This window comes from Drosophila ficusphila, unplaced genomic scaffold (assembly GCF_018152265.1).
Source record: "Drosophila ficusphila isolate 14025-0441.05 unplaced genomic scaffold, ASM1815226v1 contig_106, whole genome shotgun sequence".
Classification (NCBI taxonomy): Eukaryota; Metazoa; Arthropoda; class Insecta; order Diptera; family Drosophilidae; genus Drosophila; species Drosophila ficusphila.
In genome coordinates, this window is record NW_025063993.1 from 13401816 (window position 1) to 13419228 (window position 17413).

Genomic DNA, 17413 nt, shown 5'->3' on the forward strand with positions numbered 1-17413 from the left:
ATAGACAGCTATACACTACAGTAAAAACAACTTTTGCCCAAGAAGAAGCAGCCGCAGTGTTGGCCATAAACGAGTAGAACACGTTTTACTGTTGGAGTTTACCATCGCTGCCTCAGTCGACGTCGCTGCCGCTGCTGCTGCTGCCTCGGTCGACGTCACTGTCGCCGTCGACGTCGAACAATTTTCCCGAGTATGTGGGAAAGCTCTGACTTTGAGTGCCAGTGCAGTGACTGTCAATTTTCCTCGTCCCGGACACTGAAAATGAAACGTCAGTCAGGGCGAATCGAATTAATTACACCTCAATTTATCATCGTATGTATTTCTATAAATCGTATTTACTTTTTTTTTTTTTTTTTTTTTTGATTTACCCCACCTGCCCCATTGCGATTTCACTTTGACGGGCTGGTCAGCTCGGCAGAAGCCGAAACAGAAATTAGCACTTGGGGAACGCTCTGGCATCTATATATGCATAATACTTTTCGATCGGGGCCGGGAGAATGCGGAATGGGGTTAGGGTGCGGAACGATGACTGAATAAATCAATATTAATATAGCACTCTGCGATTCGCAACTCCAGGTGGCAAAAATATTTATGTACGGATTGCTCGGTGCGGGGAAACCAGGAAGTCCAACAGAATTTCATTTGACCAAAAAGCAAATCAAGCCTTTAAAGATTGTCCTTTTAAATAAGAAAATTCGCTAAGCCAAATTAATGACAAAACTTAAAGGCCATCAAAATAATTGATTATAAAATAAGTTTCTGTAAAATGTTTACTTGTGGTTTCAATAAAATAATTTGCTTAAGTATATTTTCCATTTAAAGTTCAAACAAATCAGGTTAATTAAATTTTATCTCACATTTTATGTGGCAGCTTTCCGGCTTAAGTAATTGAATATTTGAATTTTATGATTCGTGCAGTCATTTAAATGTGCTTTATTGCCTTCGCCTGTTCTATTTAATTTTTGTTTGTCTAGAGCTGCAATAAAACTTGCCTGCCGACAACGAAACCCGCCCGCCGTGGATTCTTAGATCATAGCTCATGGCTCACGAGTGTTGGTTGTTTCTGTTGTTGTTGTTGTTTTTGGTTCGCTGACAAGCCGCTAACTGTTATAGCTGGCCGTTTAGTGTGCCAAATACTTTCCCAGGCCAGCCCAGCTCGTCAAATTAATTGAAGAATCGAGCGAAGAGAGCCGCAGAGCCAAGAAAGCGCACAGCCAAATGTAAATTCACGCTTCGGGCCGAGCTTCGGGTTTTGTGAGCCAGGTTTGCTGGTTAGCTGGCTGGTAGGTTGGCTGGTAAGTTGGTAAGACAAGCTGGCTGCCAGCGATCAGTTGCAGACGGTCAGTCGAGCGAGACAGTTGTGTGCGCGGCGGTGTTGGAAAACCGAACCCGAATCCGAATCTCTGAAAAGCCAGCCAAGCTCAGGCCAGAATCCACAATCCACAATCGGCTCGACTCGAATCGAAACGAATCGAATCGCCACAAACAAAAAAACAAAACAGGTAAAGAGAGGCGGTAAAAAAGAAAGTCACTGTCCAAGAATCGGGCAGAAGAAAAGGGGGCCCCGAACTCGAAGCTCAAGACTGAAGACTGAAGACTCAAAACCATCCAAGAAGCGATTCGCCAGCGACAGTCTTTCACGGCAACTCGAGGAGATCGCAGCGCTTCGAATCGGTCCAAAAAATAAACCCACTCTTATCGGTTGTTATCGGTTATTCAGTGCCAAGATCAGTGAATAATACTTAGTCAAGGTTAGCCTTTGGATTACCAATGGAAGAAAAAAGACTGTGTGAAAGCCAAGAGGATTATTAAAGTCAATTGTGTGCAATGGTTTGAAATTAGCAAGGATTATATTGACTAATTATTGAAAGCTTTGCAAGCGGATAAAATAAAATCAAGCAAAGCGCGAAGGATTATGAACAATTTAAATTCATAACTGTAGTTAAATATTTTCTGCTTGAAACTTTGTGGTAGTTTGTTAGATCAGCATTTTATGCAATTTTATAATGGATATGCAAAGCATTCAAAAATAGTAGTTGTTCAGATTACAATTACAAGTTTTTTGGATTCCCAATTTAGAAACTTAACCTCAACCAAGGTGATAGATTTTAGTTTGATTTTTTAGAGTACAATACTCAGTGGCAACGCTTCTCTAATTGGTAACTTCAATATGGATAATTAAAAATCACAAGAATATGTGAAACCAGAATTCCCTCTCGAAAGATTAAGAACATCTAGAGCAGACAAAGTCAACGACTGTTAATAACTTCTACTAATATTTACAGTCGCAGCAAAAAGTGTGAGCATGCTTCAAGGATTATCATCGATTTTGCTGTGTGAAAATATCAGTATCCTTAAAGTCAAGTTTGCAAGTTAGCATTGGACTAAAAAGTACGTGAAAGTGGAGCGGCACGCCAGCGATTTCGATCTGTTCCATTTAGCCTTCCCTCTTGAACTATTTCACTATTTTTTTGTATTTTTTGTGGGAAACGTAAGCGTTTGCATGCCCGCTTTCCCCGCACCTCCTTCCTGATTTTCCCTCCCCGAGTTTCCCCGAACATAAAGGGGCCATAAAGCTCAGCTCGACGCGATGCAGCCTTCGAATGGGCCAAAACGTCTTGGGCAAGAACTTTTAATTGATTTTCAACTGCGGAAGGCAAGTTGTGCCCGGAGTCGGACTCTTAACTGGCCGGGTCATAAATTGTATCTGCGGCAATTTAGGGCCAGTGTAGTACAATACACTTGGATTTTCCCCGTTCCCCGTTTCCTCTTTTCGCTGGCAATTTCTCTGGTTTTTATGCGCTCCATTTTCACATGTGCCCACACTGATGTTGTTTGGGGTTCTGCGGTCAGCAGAGCAAACCGAGCCAATCCAAACTATACGGAACCGATGCGAACCAAGTTGAGTAATCATCTCTCGGCCTCTCAGGTTTCTTCTGCCCAGCTGACCCACATTTGGACGACTTGAAGCAGTTAATTTAAGTGTTTCCTGGCCAGCTCAGCGCTCAGCACAGCTTCTCAACCAGTTCCAGCCAAGTTATAGTTTACACTGTTTACATTGGCCAGCACTTTGCTGCCAAAACAAAGCACACACACTCGGGCCAACGGGGCGGATGAATTGGTGTGTACTTGCAGCAAGGACAAGCTATTAACAGAGCAAAGTCTGCTGGCGATTCGAGTGGCTCCAATTTATTTTTTTCACTTTTTCGCACATTCCCCCGGCAGAGTTCCTATATATATTGTGTGCCCTTGCCTTCTGCTCTTCTAAGTAGTTGGTTCATGACCAAGTTTATGCAGCCTGTCACCCCGGAGATTTCACGGGGATTCCCCCTGTCCGACGACAAGTGCAGGCTTGTTCCGCCAGGTGGCGCCGTCGCGACGATAACAAAGTCCTAATTCAAGTGACGTGCGAGTGCATGCGAAAAAGAAGTGCTGAGAGCGGCAAACAGAGTGCAAAAAGCATAGGGAACAACGATAGCAACTTTTGCTCAGACTGTGCACTTTGAAAACATAAAAAAGTCTGCTCAAATGCTACAGTTTAAAGCAGAGTTGAGTTTAAAACTTTCAGTGTTTTAAAGATACAAATATTTTTGCAATCTTACTTACCAACACTTTTTTGTCAAGCAGTTCAGAGAGTTAAACAATCACATTAACTTTTTTCATGAACTTTTTATTTAATTATTTTAAGCATTTAATATATGAGCTTCTTGGTTTTTTATGCACATTCTCAGTGCTTACTTTGTAAAAAATTTCTTTTGTACTTCGCATAGTTCAACAATTTTGCAACATTCTTTTTAAAGAACCACTTCTCCGTGGAAACAATTTCTTCCTTTTTCTGTGATTTAAAACCCCACGAAAAAGCTCCTCAGCTGCTCCCCGCCCAAAAACGCTTACCGTAAATTTCGAGGGGGCGTGGTCGTTGAAGCGGCACGTGTAAAGCTTATTTTTCTACACCACCATGTGGGCCATTGTCTTGGAAAATTAACTGCAACGCAGCTGCGAAGACAAGGCTCCGCAAACATATGAGACAAACTCGAACAAAGACGGTTCGGTTCCCCGGCTGTGGAAAATCAGGTGCAGCTGGGGTGGCATAATGTTTGGGGCATGCAAATCCTGTCTGCACGTGGCCTTTTGTGCGGCCTGCATATTTATTGATATGACGCTGATATGACAATGCGGATCGAGGCAGCTAGCGTGGAACCCAACGTCAAGTGGCAGCTGCCACGCCTCAGGCGAACGCCTTCAATAGTTACCCCAGTTCAAAGTTGCCCCGCTCCAGCACTCCCCCAATCCCCCAATCCCATTCGCTCCCCTGAGTGGAGCTTAAGTAATTTTTGCTGGATGTGTGACGTGCAAGTGCACAGCAAACAAAGCCAAAGTGCAGTGAGAAAAATTCAACAAATTCAAGAGTTCATATTTAACAAGTAATTCATAAACTTACAAATTTAAATGGAATAGTTGCTTTTTCAATTATGCTTTTAATAATTAAGTTACAATTTAAATTGTATACCCTTTTAATAGGAAAGGTAGGAAAGCTGATATGAAGATACACAAATTAACTTACAATGTTTTTAAATGAGTTTTACAAAATTCTAAAAGTCAGAAATAGTTACAAATGATAGCTAATTCGAGTACCTTCATGTATCTGAAATACATTACACATTTTTTTCTTTGTGTACCCTTTCTAGTATCTTTTCCATCAGCATCACGCACATGAATATTAATGTAGAATGCACACACGGTTAGCTGCGTTTTTCTATGGGGGCATTAAAATATTGTATAGTGGGAGCAGCGTTCCATATGAGTTAGTCCCTACAATAGACAACACCATAACGAAGGAGAAGAAAAAGAATCTGGTGAAGAGGAAGAAAAAGAAGAAGAAGAAGAGAGAGCCAAGTGGTTGCCAAAGCTAAAGAACTGCAAAAACTTGCCCCCGTTCATTCTCCTTCTGTCCCACGCCTGTCAGAAGTTTTGCATTGCATTGTTGGCCTGCCCTTCAGCCCTCAACCCTTTCACCTCCTCCCCCCCCCGCAAAAACCTTCTAGCAACCCATGGAACCCCCCTCGCTTCTCTTGTTCTAACCGTTTTTGCGGCATGACGCGTGAAATGTTCCGAGTTCGGTGAGAAAAATGGTAGATAAAGCCGCTCGGCGGCAAAAAGGGCGGAGCGGTGGGAAAAGTAAATGCAATTTCCCCAAGACTTCAATAGGCAGGAGTTTATAAGTACTTCGAAACAGAAGGCCTTTGGGAAAGCGAAGGGAGCTTACAGTGGAAAAATAGCATGTGCAACAGTGTGGGTGGCACAATGTTTTTAGTTTTGATTTGGTTTACTTGCCTTTCAGATTTTATCGCGAAATCCGATGCCAAACTTCTTGGGTTTCAGTTAACAATCTGCAAACTTTTATCTACTTTTATGATTTCAGTGTTTTCTCTACAAAAAATCTGAATTCCTCATTTTAATCTTAATTAAAATTCACGTGGCCTTGTACTTTGGCAAACAAATCGTTGTAGAAGTCTCACATTTTCTGGGTAATTAACACCCACTGTTCGTCAGATTTCTTCGCTTTTTCTTGGTGATATGTCATCATATTTTGCCTAACGCTCCGCCTTTTCCCCCGCGTTTCCAAGCACCGCGACGGCTCAGAAGGTATTTGCCTGGAGCATCGGTATTTAATAAACACCGCTGAGGAGCTTCGCTCGGTAAAACTTTTAATTAAGCGACGGCAACTGCTGATGTTGCTGCCGTGATGCTGGTGGTGTTGCTGCTGGCAGTCCTCCACTTCACAAAACTTGAGACACTGGAACGCCGTGAAATACCGACTTGGCGGCTTATCAAAAAACCAGCCCTAAAACCCGAAACTGAAGCCCTCTCAAAACCGACAGACGTTGCAATGTTGCTGCTGTCGCTAATGTTGCTGCTAGTGCTGCCATTGCTGCTGATGATGTTGCTACTGCAGTTGGCCAGTGGGTCACTGGGTTTTCACTTTGGTTTATGGCCACTTTGCCGGTTTGCTTATCAGCGCTGGACTTGATTTCCAGAAAGCGCTTTACTCATTTTTCAATAAGCAGCAGCAGCCACTGCAACAACAGCAACAACAGTTGCAGCTACAAATTGCTGCGAACAAGTTTTCGGGAAAACGTTGCGTCGCAGTCGGCGATTCAGTCGCTTTCACTAAGCCCGCAGCAGCCGCACTTGACACTGCGACAATAACAGCAGCAGCAGCAGCAACAACAACAACAGAAACATCTGCGACAGCAGCAACAACAAAGCAGCAACAATTGCTGCGGTTGTTTGCTATTGCCGTTGGCTGTTGGTCGTGCTGATTGTCATGACTAAAAAGCCACCGGAGATGGCAACAACAGCATCTACAGCAGCAACATCTCGACAGCAACAACAACAACGAGAGCAATGCCAGGACAGCAAACCGAATTGGGGAATACGCTTCGAAGTCGGACTTCCTCAGAAGTTGCAGGCGAGTTCAGGGATCGTGAGACCCGCTTACAGATATCTGTCAGCCTTTCAGTGACTTTGTGGCGCCTGCAGCTGTCCAAAAAGGTGTTGTTGTTGCTCAGGTAGCTGCTGCTGCTGCTGTTGCTGCTGTTGGTGTTGGTGTTGCAACTGTTGCTGTTGTTGTTGCCGTTACTGTTGCTGCTGTGTGTCAAGTGCCAGCAACTGGACATGTGAGCACCGCCGGCGGCGACTTTGAGGCGTAGCTCAAAAACATGTTTACACTCGCACTCTCACATGGGCGCCGCTCCTTTGTCTGCTTTCTTTAGTGGCTGGCTTATTGACCGACCCACCACTGCACTCCACTCCACACTCTGCAACACCGACTGTCGTTTGCCCACTAAATGTGTAATTTCGCAGTCATGAAAAAGAAAGTGACTGCACTGAGAAAACAAATGGGGAATAAAAAATCACAGTACAAAGAAACGAGAGATTTAAAAACACTTATTTTTTGATAACCAGAAGATTTGATTTAAATCAAAGAAAAATTTATATTTTTTTAACTTAAAAACTTTTTCTTTGATGTTTTAATAGTACAAGGGCTTTACGAAGTATTGTATTGTGTTAGTTTTGTAATAACAGTTACTGAAACAATGTTCTTATTGAGATATTATACAAAGTTTTGATTTCCCACTTATCTTTTGTATTTCATTTCTTTTTGCAGATCTGAAAAAATGAAGTTCGTGATTTTACTGTGCGTGCTGAGCGCGTTGCTGCTGCAAATCGAGGCATCGCCCCTTCAGCGACTTTCCAGGAGCGAGCGGGCTGTTTCCCGGCAGCAGGCGGTCAACAATGAAGTGGCTCCGGCGGTGGCTCCTGCCAGCGATGATGATGAGGATGACGATGACGAGGACGACGATGATGAGCCCGATCTAGGAGATCTGATCGATGACGATGATGGTAGGTTAAGAGAGCGATTTCTAGATCACTGAATGCACCCAGGCAGCACCACCAGCACAGCACCACTGTATTGAACTGAATGAACCACTTAACCACCGAACAATGCAATCAGCACCAAAGCCAAAAACGATATTTGTCCTGCTTTTATTAACCAACATTTTTTGTGACTCTCTTCTGTGCGGTTCCCTTCTCCTTGGGTAACAAAAGTTCTTTTGATTTCGGGACTTTCAGATGATGATGAGGAGGAGGACGACGACGACGACGAGGAGGATGACACGCCCCAGGGTCAAGCTGCCCCGGCGGCAACTGCCAGCGATGATGACGAGGAGGAGGACGATGACGATGATGATTATCTGGACAGGCTGTTCGATGACATCCTGGGAGGTAATTGAAAATCACTAAAGAATTGTCCAAGTTTTTTAAAAAAAGAGAACGAAGAAAATAATAATTTTTATATAAATAGAAAATTTTAAATATTTGAAATATGATGTCATTATAAAAGAAGATAAAGCATAGCTGGCTTTAACTAGAATAAATCCCCCAGTGGGCGCCACATAAATGAAACCTTCATATAATTTTCATCCAGTTAAAAGACGAGCTTGCTAATATTTCGTATTTTCCAGATGATGATGATGAGGATGACGACGACGAGGTGGCTCCCGCTGCCAGTGCCCCACAGAACGCCGCTGCCGCCGCTCCCGCCCAAACCCTGGATGAGGTTGCACCCGCTGCCGCCTCCTCCGTGAGCGCCGGCATCTCCGATGGCGTGGATCTGCCCGCCGAGTCCGGAAATGTGGCGGAGCCCGTGGCCGCCGGAAATGCCGCCGATGAGTCCGTGTCCGCTGCCGTTGCCCCGGCAGCCGCTGCCAGCAACTCCGAAGGTGAACAAAATGTTTTTTACGATGAAGACGCACTGGTAGATGGTGTTAGTGGTGGCACAAGTAGTAGTTTAAGTAGCACCCTTGCAATTGACGAACAACAGAAACAAACAAACACACGGCAGCAGCAACAGCAACTGCAACAACAACAGCAATCACTGGCTTCATCTCAGCATGCGACGACAACCACAACAACAACAACAAAAACAACAAGCACAGTCAACCAGAACACTCTAACCAACAACAATAACAACAACAACAACAACATCATTAACAATAAGCTGGTGGCCAGTGGGACGACGACCTTGGGGCAACAGCCGGCAGCAGTTGTTGTTGCAGGCAATGTTGCTCCGGGGAATGTTGCCCCTGGCGCCGGCAATGACATAGACAACGCTGACGATGACGATTATGATGAGGACGACGACGAGGACGATGATGATGATGATGGTGATGATATTGATGATGGAGTCGATGAAATTGGTGAAATTACAGGTATCGCCGGTGACGACGACGAGGAGGCCGACGATGATGATGACGATGACGACGATGACATTATCGGCGATGACATCATCGAGGCCCGCCGCGAAGCACGTGAGTCCAAATCGAAGTCGGAAACGGCGACGAAAGAAACCAAGGCCAAGAAATCAACAAGTCCCTCCAAGAAGGCCAAAAAAGAGCTGAAGCATTAACCAAACAATTGCTGAATGAATAACAACAACTAAAACAACAACAACCGCCAGAACTAAAGACAGGGACCTACAACAAAAAGAACCACAACAACAGCAACAAAGAATGACAAGCCCCGAAAAATCATAAAAAAGGAAAGCGAATTTTCTAAAACATTTTCCCAATGGGGCACGACGCGATCCGGACTTTTGCAATTGCATCTTTGCCTGCACTGACTATCCTCCCCCCACCCCTCGCTATCCTATAATTTATTTAAAACTGAGTTAAGTACATATGTTTACGCATCCCCCGATGAGGGGATGGGTTCATCGAGAGTTTGGTGCTAGTCAAACTATCTGCAAAACAACAAAATCAGCACAATTATTCCCAAAATATCCCCACTATATATCCCCCAACGCACAATTGTTGAGTTATTTACGCACGGACTGTTTCACCTGACAAAAGAATTGCAACAGCAACTGTACGCACAACAGCAACACTAGTTGCAGCTGCAACTGCAACAGCAACATGTTTAATGCCCAAGCACAAAAATGGTTGAATTCAAAGAGAGCACAAAGATGATGACAAAGAAGAAGAAGATGATGATGATGAAGAAGATGAAGAAAAGGCGCAGAAGAATTGGAGGCGGAAGAATGAGAAGAAGCAGAGCAAGAGAAGAATTGAAAAGAGATATCGCAGCAAAGAGAAGAATTTATAGAACAAGATATCGCAGAAAGAATGGCTTCCCTTGCTCTCTCTTTTCCACTCCATCACATCCACATATCTATCTCTCTCTCTCACACACACACACACACCCCGCATACACTTATAGCTAAATTGATGTAACAACAACAACAAACAGCAATAAGAAATGTTCACTTAGTGTAATTTATTTATTTCTAGTTGTAATCTCTTTTTCGTATTTATTTGTGTAATTAAACAAAACAAATCAGATTCGGAATTAGTTATCATGATGTAAACAACTGCCTATCTCACTCGCTCTATCTCTATCTATCTGTCTATGTCTATCTTTCTCATGCACACACACACACACGCATTTAAGCACTATAGCTATCTCTTGCTTTCACACATTTGGCTTACAATTGAACATTTTAGATGAATCAAAATATGTATATTTTGTATCTTTGGCTTTTCCTCACTCTTTTTTCGGCTCGCATAATTTTCCGAACGTAAATAACGCAAATTTTGTACAAAAAAAAAAACAAATCTGTCAAACTAAAAGAACAAAAAATTGTAGCTAAAAGTTGAACGCTTGAAAGGCAGCGCAAAATTTCACAACAAAAAATAGAGAATTGTTAAACTTTGCGTTTTAGGTCATTTAATTTATAATTTATTATTTATTTATTTATTTATTTATTATTTATTGTAAAAACAAATCAAGAAGATGAAGAACAAACCACAAAACAACATGAAAATTTGCTTAAATAAATTTGCGAAATGAATTCCTTGTGTAACTTTTAATGGTATTGGAAACTGTGGAATTGGAAATTTTGTGTTTTCATTTCTCGTAGCATACTTTCAAGCGTCACCTTATTAGGCAAGGTACTGGTGTCTCTCTGTCTCTGTCTGTTATCTTCCCCTCTCTGTCGCTCCCCGCACACACACACACACACACTCTCTCATCATTAGCAACTTCCGTCATTACAGTAATGTTCCGTGCTATCTCGGCAAGTCCCCATATCATCCATCTCGCCCATCTGCAGCTGTAATTAGTTTGGATCTCGTCCTTGCCCATTGTAATTGTGCATTTCTTACCCCAATCGTCTCTGAAATAATCCCCCTCATCGCCCACACGATTATCTATTTTAGAATATGCCGGTTTAAATTTAAAACGCCCGCTTCAATTAACAGCCAGGGAAAAGGGCAACTGCTAAAACTGAACTGAACCCGATTCCGGGCGTGGGCGAGTACTTAACGGACTCACTGTGGCTGGGGAAGGTTTAACATGCAAAAAGTACATTAGTACCTCATCACGTTCAACGGTGGTCGAGTGTGAGATTATATCCTCTGGCCTGTGGGCCCCAAACCCAGCGAAAGGGGCGGTGCCCTGGTGATGGGTCACCGCGATAAGGAGGAGACAAGGATTAGGACCCGGGATCCCGGCTGTCGGGAAAGTCCTGCGAATCGCTGCACACACTCTCGCCGAGGGTGACAGTTTCGGAAATAAATTTACGGGTTAACTGACCACTAGGTCGGATTCTCACATTTTTGGGGGATTTCCTTAAAGTTTCCCCACCGAAAAATACCTTAAAACTAATTAGCCGAGCCGTAGATTTTATTTTAGGAAATTAGTAAAGGGGGAACCTTTAATGAATACTTTTGGGTAACCTTGCCTTTTCAAATAAACCCCATGAAATGATTAAAGTAATTATAAAATAATAAGAATTTAATTTACTCGTTTTTTAAAAATTTATTTTATTTCAATTTGATAAATCAGAGTTGACAACTTTAGTTTAATTTGATAAATTAATTTTTATTATTTTAAAAGATTTCATTACAATTTGTTTTTGATTTAAAACATCTGATGAATTTAAAACGAGTCCAAATGAGAAAAAATTATTTGTTTGCATTGTTATTAAATAAACTTGAGGTCAGTAAAAAATAAAAAGGTCGTTTATATATATAGAGACCACAAATTGGTGATATTAAAAACATTAAACTAACGTTAGGTTGACCTACATAGCGGAAAAGCCAAGTTTAATATTTGATATTTATTTCGCAATAGCAAAATGGCACAACAAATCACTTAATTATCAAATGATTAAGCACGCTATTAATTAACACACTACTTTCCATGATTTACGATAGGGAAACTGCTATAAATTGCTTGTTTGAGGCACGGTTATTGGATTTTTATTTATTCGTACACAAATGTGAACTCAACTGCATGTCGGAGGTGGGGCTGCAATGTTGGTGTTATTTTTTTACATTATTTGCTAAACCAAGCCACTAACACACACGCACCATGTAATCACTGGGTTCTTTGTGTGCTAGTGTGTGTATCTGCGGTCTGCAGACACACACACACACAAACACACACACCTGCACTTGAATGTAATTAGAGGTTGAAAACAAAGCGAATGCGTATGGAAAATCACACCCACACTCACCCTCACGAAAATGAAACCACAATGTCCGCCCACTCCGTGTTTCCCCCAGATTTGAACTTTCATTGTGTTTAGCTGAACCGAACTAATGTGAACATTTTTCCACCCCCTGCCGCCCTTTTCCCGCCCCTGCCCCCGCGACCCTTGACCCCACACAGGTGACCTAAAGAACAACGTCATCGACATGTCCACGGATGCGTTCCAGGCACGTCACAACCACTTCATCGACGCCATCTTCTCGAGGATCAATCGCATCGTGGCCGACAACTATGATCCCTACGTGGTCAATCTCACGGGTCGCTTGGCCTCTGGCCCCGCGAGTGGGTCAACGGTCAAGGCCGCCACCAAGAAGCAGTCCACCAACAGCAAGGTCGGGGGACACAAGAAGTTGTAAGTGTGGCTTGCCTTTGAGAATTTGTAATTTCCCTTAATTAACCTCTGTACAAGTTTTAATTTGTATGTCGTTATTTCGTGGTGCAATTCAAATTACTTTCTTAAAATGTTTAAGGTTTTCAGGTACTTTTAAAATTGTTTTTTATTTCAGTAATGTTGATGATTTTTTAAATTTCGGTCGGTATTTAAGCCTTTAAAGGCATACCATTTGAGTTTCAGAAAGTAAAATTACGCGTTAAAAAATTCACAAAAAATCATCCAATGCTTTAATTTAATGGCTTTAAAGTCCTAAAAGAACAAAATTTCATATATGTACTCATGCCTTGTGAATCTTTAAAGCTGTTGTGGGGCAGCAATCAAGGTGGCTCCTAATTACGAACTCGAATTGTGTGTCCCTTTGCAGGAAGAACACGCGTTCGGAGCCTCGTTCCGGCCATTCGAACCAGGAGGCTGCGGTGAAGCTGCAGGAGCAATTGACGCAATTACAGTCCGAGCTGGCCATCAAAGCCGTTGAAAAGAGGCCCGTTGAATCGACCTCTGACCCCGTTTCCCCACCCGCTGCCTCTGCATCCGATTCGGAGTCACCGAAGGCGGAAACGCGCACCGTTTCGGGACAGAAGAGTCAAAAGAAGTCCTCGAACAAGCAGAACACGAAAAAGGCGGCTGGCCTAAAATCAGGTAACTACAATCAGCCCGCTGGTGGATCCAGCAAGGCAGGACAATCGGGAGTGGCGGTGGAGAAGCTGCAGAAGGCGGAGGGCAGGCTCTCCGGATTGGCATCCTTGAAGCGAGTGGGCAATGTGAAGGTGATCAGTGATGCCGAGGGACGCAACTCGACAATCAAGGCCAAGTTTACTCTGGGTCCGCTGATCCTGCGAGTGGAGAAGTCCTTTAAGAAGGGCAGTGTGAGGAGCGTGAAGAGTGCCACTGCCAGGACGAACGAGATGATGGGACGCATCAAGTTCAGTGTGCTCGACGATCGGGCCACCCTGATGTCCATCAAGGTGCAGCAGCCGAAGCAGGTGAGTGACATGCCGGAGATTTGCTTAGAGTCCTTTGACCAATCAACCTTTGACATACACAGGTGGAGGTGGAGAGCAAGGACAATCACGACCGCACCCGCGAATTTGTGTGGCGACGCACGCCCAAAATCGCCAAATTGGTCAACGAGAAACTCAAATTGGCCGCCGAATCCTTGTTTGCCCCTCAGGGCGTCGAAGTTGTCAGGCTCTAAAGGGAGAGTCCTTTAAAAGTGGAGGGTCCTCGAGCGTAAAAGCCATTTCTCACTGCTCTGCTCTCTCAGCTGTAGTCTACGCCTAATTGTAATGCCTAATTTATTTATTTATTTAACTTATTTACCCGTCTATTTATCAACCCATCTATCGATAATAAATCAACTCTGACTATGCAAAGCTCGTGTTTAATTAAAATACGCTTAACCGAAATTAGCTTTGAATTAAGATGGTGTTTATTTTATAATTTTAATTGCACTAAAACCAAATTAGCACTTTATTCCAGCGCAAATTTATTTTTGAAATCCATACGGTTTTTCAATTTAAACATGATTTTAAATCAGTTTTGTTGTGTGTTTAGTCAAAGCACGCATTAGAATAAAGCTTAATGGATATAAACGGCCTAGAATAAATTCACAAAACTGACTGAAAAATTGAAAAATAAAAATCCATCATATCAATTATGTATATATCGGACAAAATCTATATGAGCAGCCTGCTCAAAATGTTCAACAAACTGTGTCAGCTTCAATTTCTGGTAAATCATCGCAGGCATATTTATCTCAATTTGGTTTTAAATTTAAAATAAAGTTTGTTTATTTATTGCGGTTTGTGTTTCATTTAGTAAAATTGCAGGGATTTGTATGCAACGAATATGAGGTAATCTATAGCAAAGCTGATGATGTATGATAACAATCTATATCTTTGTAATTATATTTAAATGAAACTGTGTCTTTAAACAAGTTTCCTTGAATTGCCAGACCATTAAGCCCACTTTAGTTGGCAATTATCCTAGATCACCTCGAGGAAAATCAGGCACTGAAAATGGCTAAGAATATTGTCCAATTCTGGAAAGGCTCTCCTCCTCCTCCCTTCCGCTTCCCTTCATTCTGTAAATAAAGGAGCAGCCATGGCCGTGTTTCCTTCTCCGCCCGCTTTTCCCTCCCATTTTCCTCCGCCAATTTCGCCACCTTACTCGTTTCTGTGTCAGGTCGCTTGCAGTTTTCATTAATGTTGCAACTGGGCGAGCAGTTCGCCGAGGTCCAGGTGCAAGCGAGAGGGAAGAGGAGAGAGGGGAAAGGGAGGGAGACAGAAAGCCTGGAAACAGGATCCTTCGAACAAAGTAAATATGAGTGCGTTGTATATTGTACTGCAACCTTAGGCGGAAGGACATGCAATTTGTTGTTGTTTGCCTTTGTTGTTACGCCAGCTATCGCTTTCCCCCTTCCACATCCTGTAGCCAGGACGAGTCTCTCTCTCTCTCCCTCTCGCTCGCTCATCATGCATGCTGTTTGTTTAGTCTTGTCCTTGTCTGCCGACGGATGGAAAAGGACGGAACGCATTGCTGCTCTTTGTTGCACCTAAATTGACAACAATATCGTTTCATTTGCTCACTGAAGTGAACTCATCAGTGGGAAAGTCCTGCAGCCTGCTGCCCCTTGAACACCATATACAGGCTCAAAAATTCGAAAGGGATCGATAATCAATTGGGTATTTTATTACGCTGAAATATTTACACAAGTCTTGAGAGATTTTCTTCTGAAGAAGTGAGCAAAACGTTCTCTCCACTCTTTAAGTTCAGAAAATCGTATTTATTCAAGTTATAGCCACAAGCTTAAGTCATCGATTTTATAATTGATGTGTAACCAAATCTATTTAGTTCGGTTTCAAATAACAATTCCACGTTTTGTTAGAATTTAAATGGTAATATGGAAGTGAAAAATGATCATTAGTTTTGCTTGGTACATACTTATCAAGCTTAGCCATATTTTCCTTATTAATTAACAGAAACTTTAGCTTATTTAAAAGGTATTTTTCTCAGTGCAACCCGCACGTACCCACACATACCCACACATACGCACACATTGCCACATCATTTTTGTCAGCTGCTGCCGCTTGATTATATTGGCTCTCAGCGCAGCGAGGAGGACAATGTGGTGCGACTCGAAGTTTTAGTGGATCTCCCCTTTCCTGATTGCTGATGCATGGTTAGCATTCCGCCACTCCCTCAGCAAAATTTACCAGGCAACAATTTAAACAAATTCAATTGTCAGGGGAAGCGGCCAAAACTCATTTGCACTTTTGCCTGCTGTTGCCAAAGGCAAAAAGCACAAATAAGTAAAATATGAGCTTAAAAAAAATGTATACAATTTTTGCAAACGAAAATTCTTGAGCTTAAAATTTGCATTTGTTATTACTTCGTCGGTTTGCTGTTGCAATTGTTGAATATGCAACACTGCCCCAGAACACAACCTCTTATTCTACCCTCCTTGGGCGATGTAACTCGGTTAGCAGATTTAATTCCAAGTCAGATCCCCTGATTGTATTACAATGTGGGCGGGACGACGCCCACCCATTTAAAAGTGGGGAGAGAACAGAAATATACGCAGAGCATTTTCATAAATCATACAATTCTCGCCCAGCAAATGAACTGCATTTCGCCCAAGGCCGTTGAGCTACGGGAGATTGTTTGTGGAACTTGTTGAGATCTGAGCAGAAACTAATCTAAATAAAAATAAATTTAGCATTAAGTTGGAAGTCGGAAGCTTTGACTTCTCCTAAGTCATCAATCGTTTAGGTTATATTTTAAAGTGAAATAAGAATAAGAGAAGTGCACACTTAAAATTATTCGGTTCACTTGTAGCAATATTTGTATTTTCTTTTTAGGAACATTTTATCATAATTTTCAGAGTGCATTTTTTATTCGTTGAGTGCAAAGTTAAACGAAATTCCTGCCACAATATTTTCTGTGCAACCAAATTGGAAACTTTTGGTTTTTTGCCTTTGGGTAAAGTTTCTAATACCGAGCAAGTACCGAATGCCGCTCATTAGACTGCTGCCACGCCCCCTTAAATTCCCGACCGCCCACTTAACCCACCCAGTGAACCAGACTTTTAAACACCTCTGACAATATGTGCAGAAAGTTGATAACTGGAGAAATGTTGTGGGGTCTCCTTGGTTAGGAGTCGGGTCAAACTTTCTCGAGATGGACTTAAAGTGGGCGGCACGGAGGCATGGTGAGGAGGGCGTGGCACCTGGCCAAGGTCAGCGGGATGTCGGGCCGTAATCGGCTTGTTTAATTAGCTCAGTAATCCCCACCTGGATGGGCATTATGTGGCTGTCGGAATAAGAAGCTCTGATTGAAAGTGTCGCGCGGCTTGCCACAAAAGCGACAACTAATTGCCACATAATCAACAACAGCAGTGGTGTGGCAGCAGCCACAAAAACAAAGGACAACTACTACGGTGGGTGGGTTTTCGGGGGGTGGCGGTTTCTTTGGCGGGGGGTGGCACACTTGGGTGGTCGGATTTTGAACACTTGCGCTTTTTACCAACTCAATTTACGCTAATTACTGCCTTTCGCTCCAGCGATAACTGCTGTCAGCTGCCTTGGACCCTCCCCACTTTCCCACTTTCCCCCTTTCCACTGCCCCCTTTTCCACCATTTCCCTTCAAAGAGCGCGAAAATCTCTCGACCATCTCGCCAGCTTCCCATCTGCCACACATTTCCATACGACATGCGAATTTATATTGTCATTAGCTCTTTTTGTGCCAACTCCAGTGTATTTTATTGAAATCCCTGCCTTCTGGCCACATTATCCAATTCGCCGCAAGAAGACACAAAAAAATGGAAGAGCGTCCCGAAGAGAACTTTGTAATTTTTAGTGCATGCGCGCTCTTTTCCTAATTCTGTAAAAATACTCTTTGGC

At 42.8% G+C, this 17413-nt stretch overlaps 1 protein-coding gene across 3 annotated transcripts; it reads left to right on the forward strand.

Moving 5' to 3' along the window:
* Positions 1-1316: 1316 nt before the first annotated feature.
* Positions 1317-13884, forward strand: LOC108089744 (acidic repeat-containing protein). 3 transcript variants are annotated; one of them, XM_017188127.2, is made up of 8 exons: positions 1317-1502; positions 7172-7407; positions 7615-7791; positions 8031-8288; positions 8778-8876; positions 12238-12469; positions 12876-13494; positions 13557-13884. In XM_017188127.2, the coding sequence occupies exons 2-8, from the start codon at positions 7182-7184 to the stop codon at positions 13704-13706; spliced, it is 1761 nt and encodes a 586-aa protein (XP_017043616.1). In that variant the 5' UTR covers positions 1317-1502; positions 7172-7181; the 3' UTR covers positions 13707-13884. The 3 variants fall into 3 exon arrangements, with proteins under 3 accessions (XP_017043616.1, XP_017043618.1, XP_017043617.1); XM_017188129.2 differs by having other exon boundaries at positions 7639-7791; XM_017188128.2 differs by lacking the exon at positions 1317-1502 and adding an exon at positions 1569-1751.
* The last annotated feature ends 3529 nt before the right edge of the window (positions 13885-17413 follow it).

Bases quoted from the DNA above. Each gene is read 5' to 3' on its own strand.
- LOC108089744 (XM_017188127.2), top strand. From the start codon at position 7,182: ATGAAGTTCGTGATTTTACTGTGCGTGCTGAGCGCGTTGCTGCTGCAA. The intron at 12,470-12,875 runs GTAAGTGTGGCT...GTCCCTTTGCAG, and splicing joins GTCGGGGGACACAAGAAGTT to GAAGAACACGCGTTCGGAGC. The intron at 13,495-13,556 runs GTGAGTGACATG...TGACATACACAG, and splicing joins AGGTGCAGCAGCCGAAGCAG to GTGGAGGTGGAGAGCAAGGA.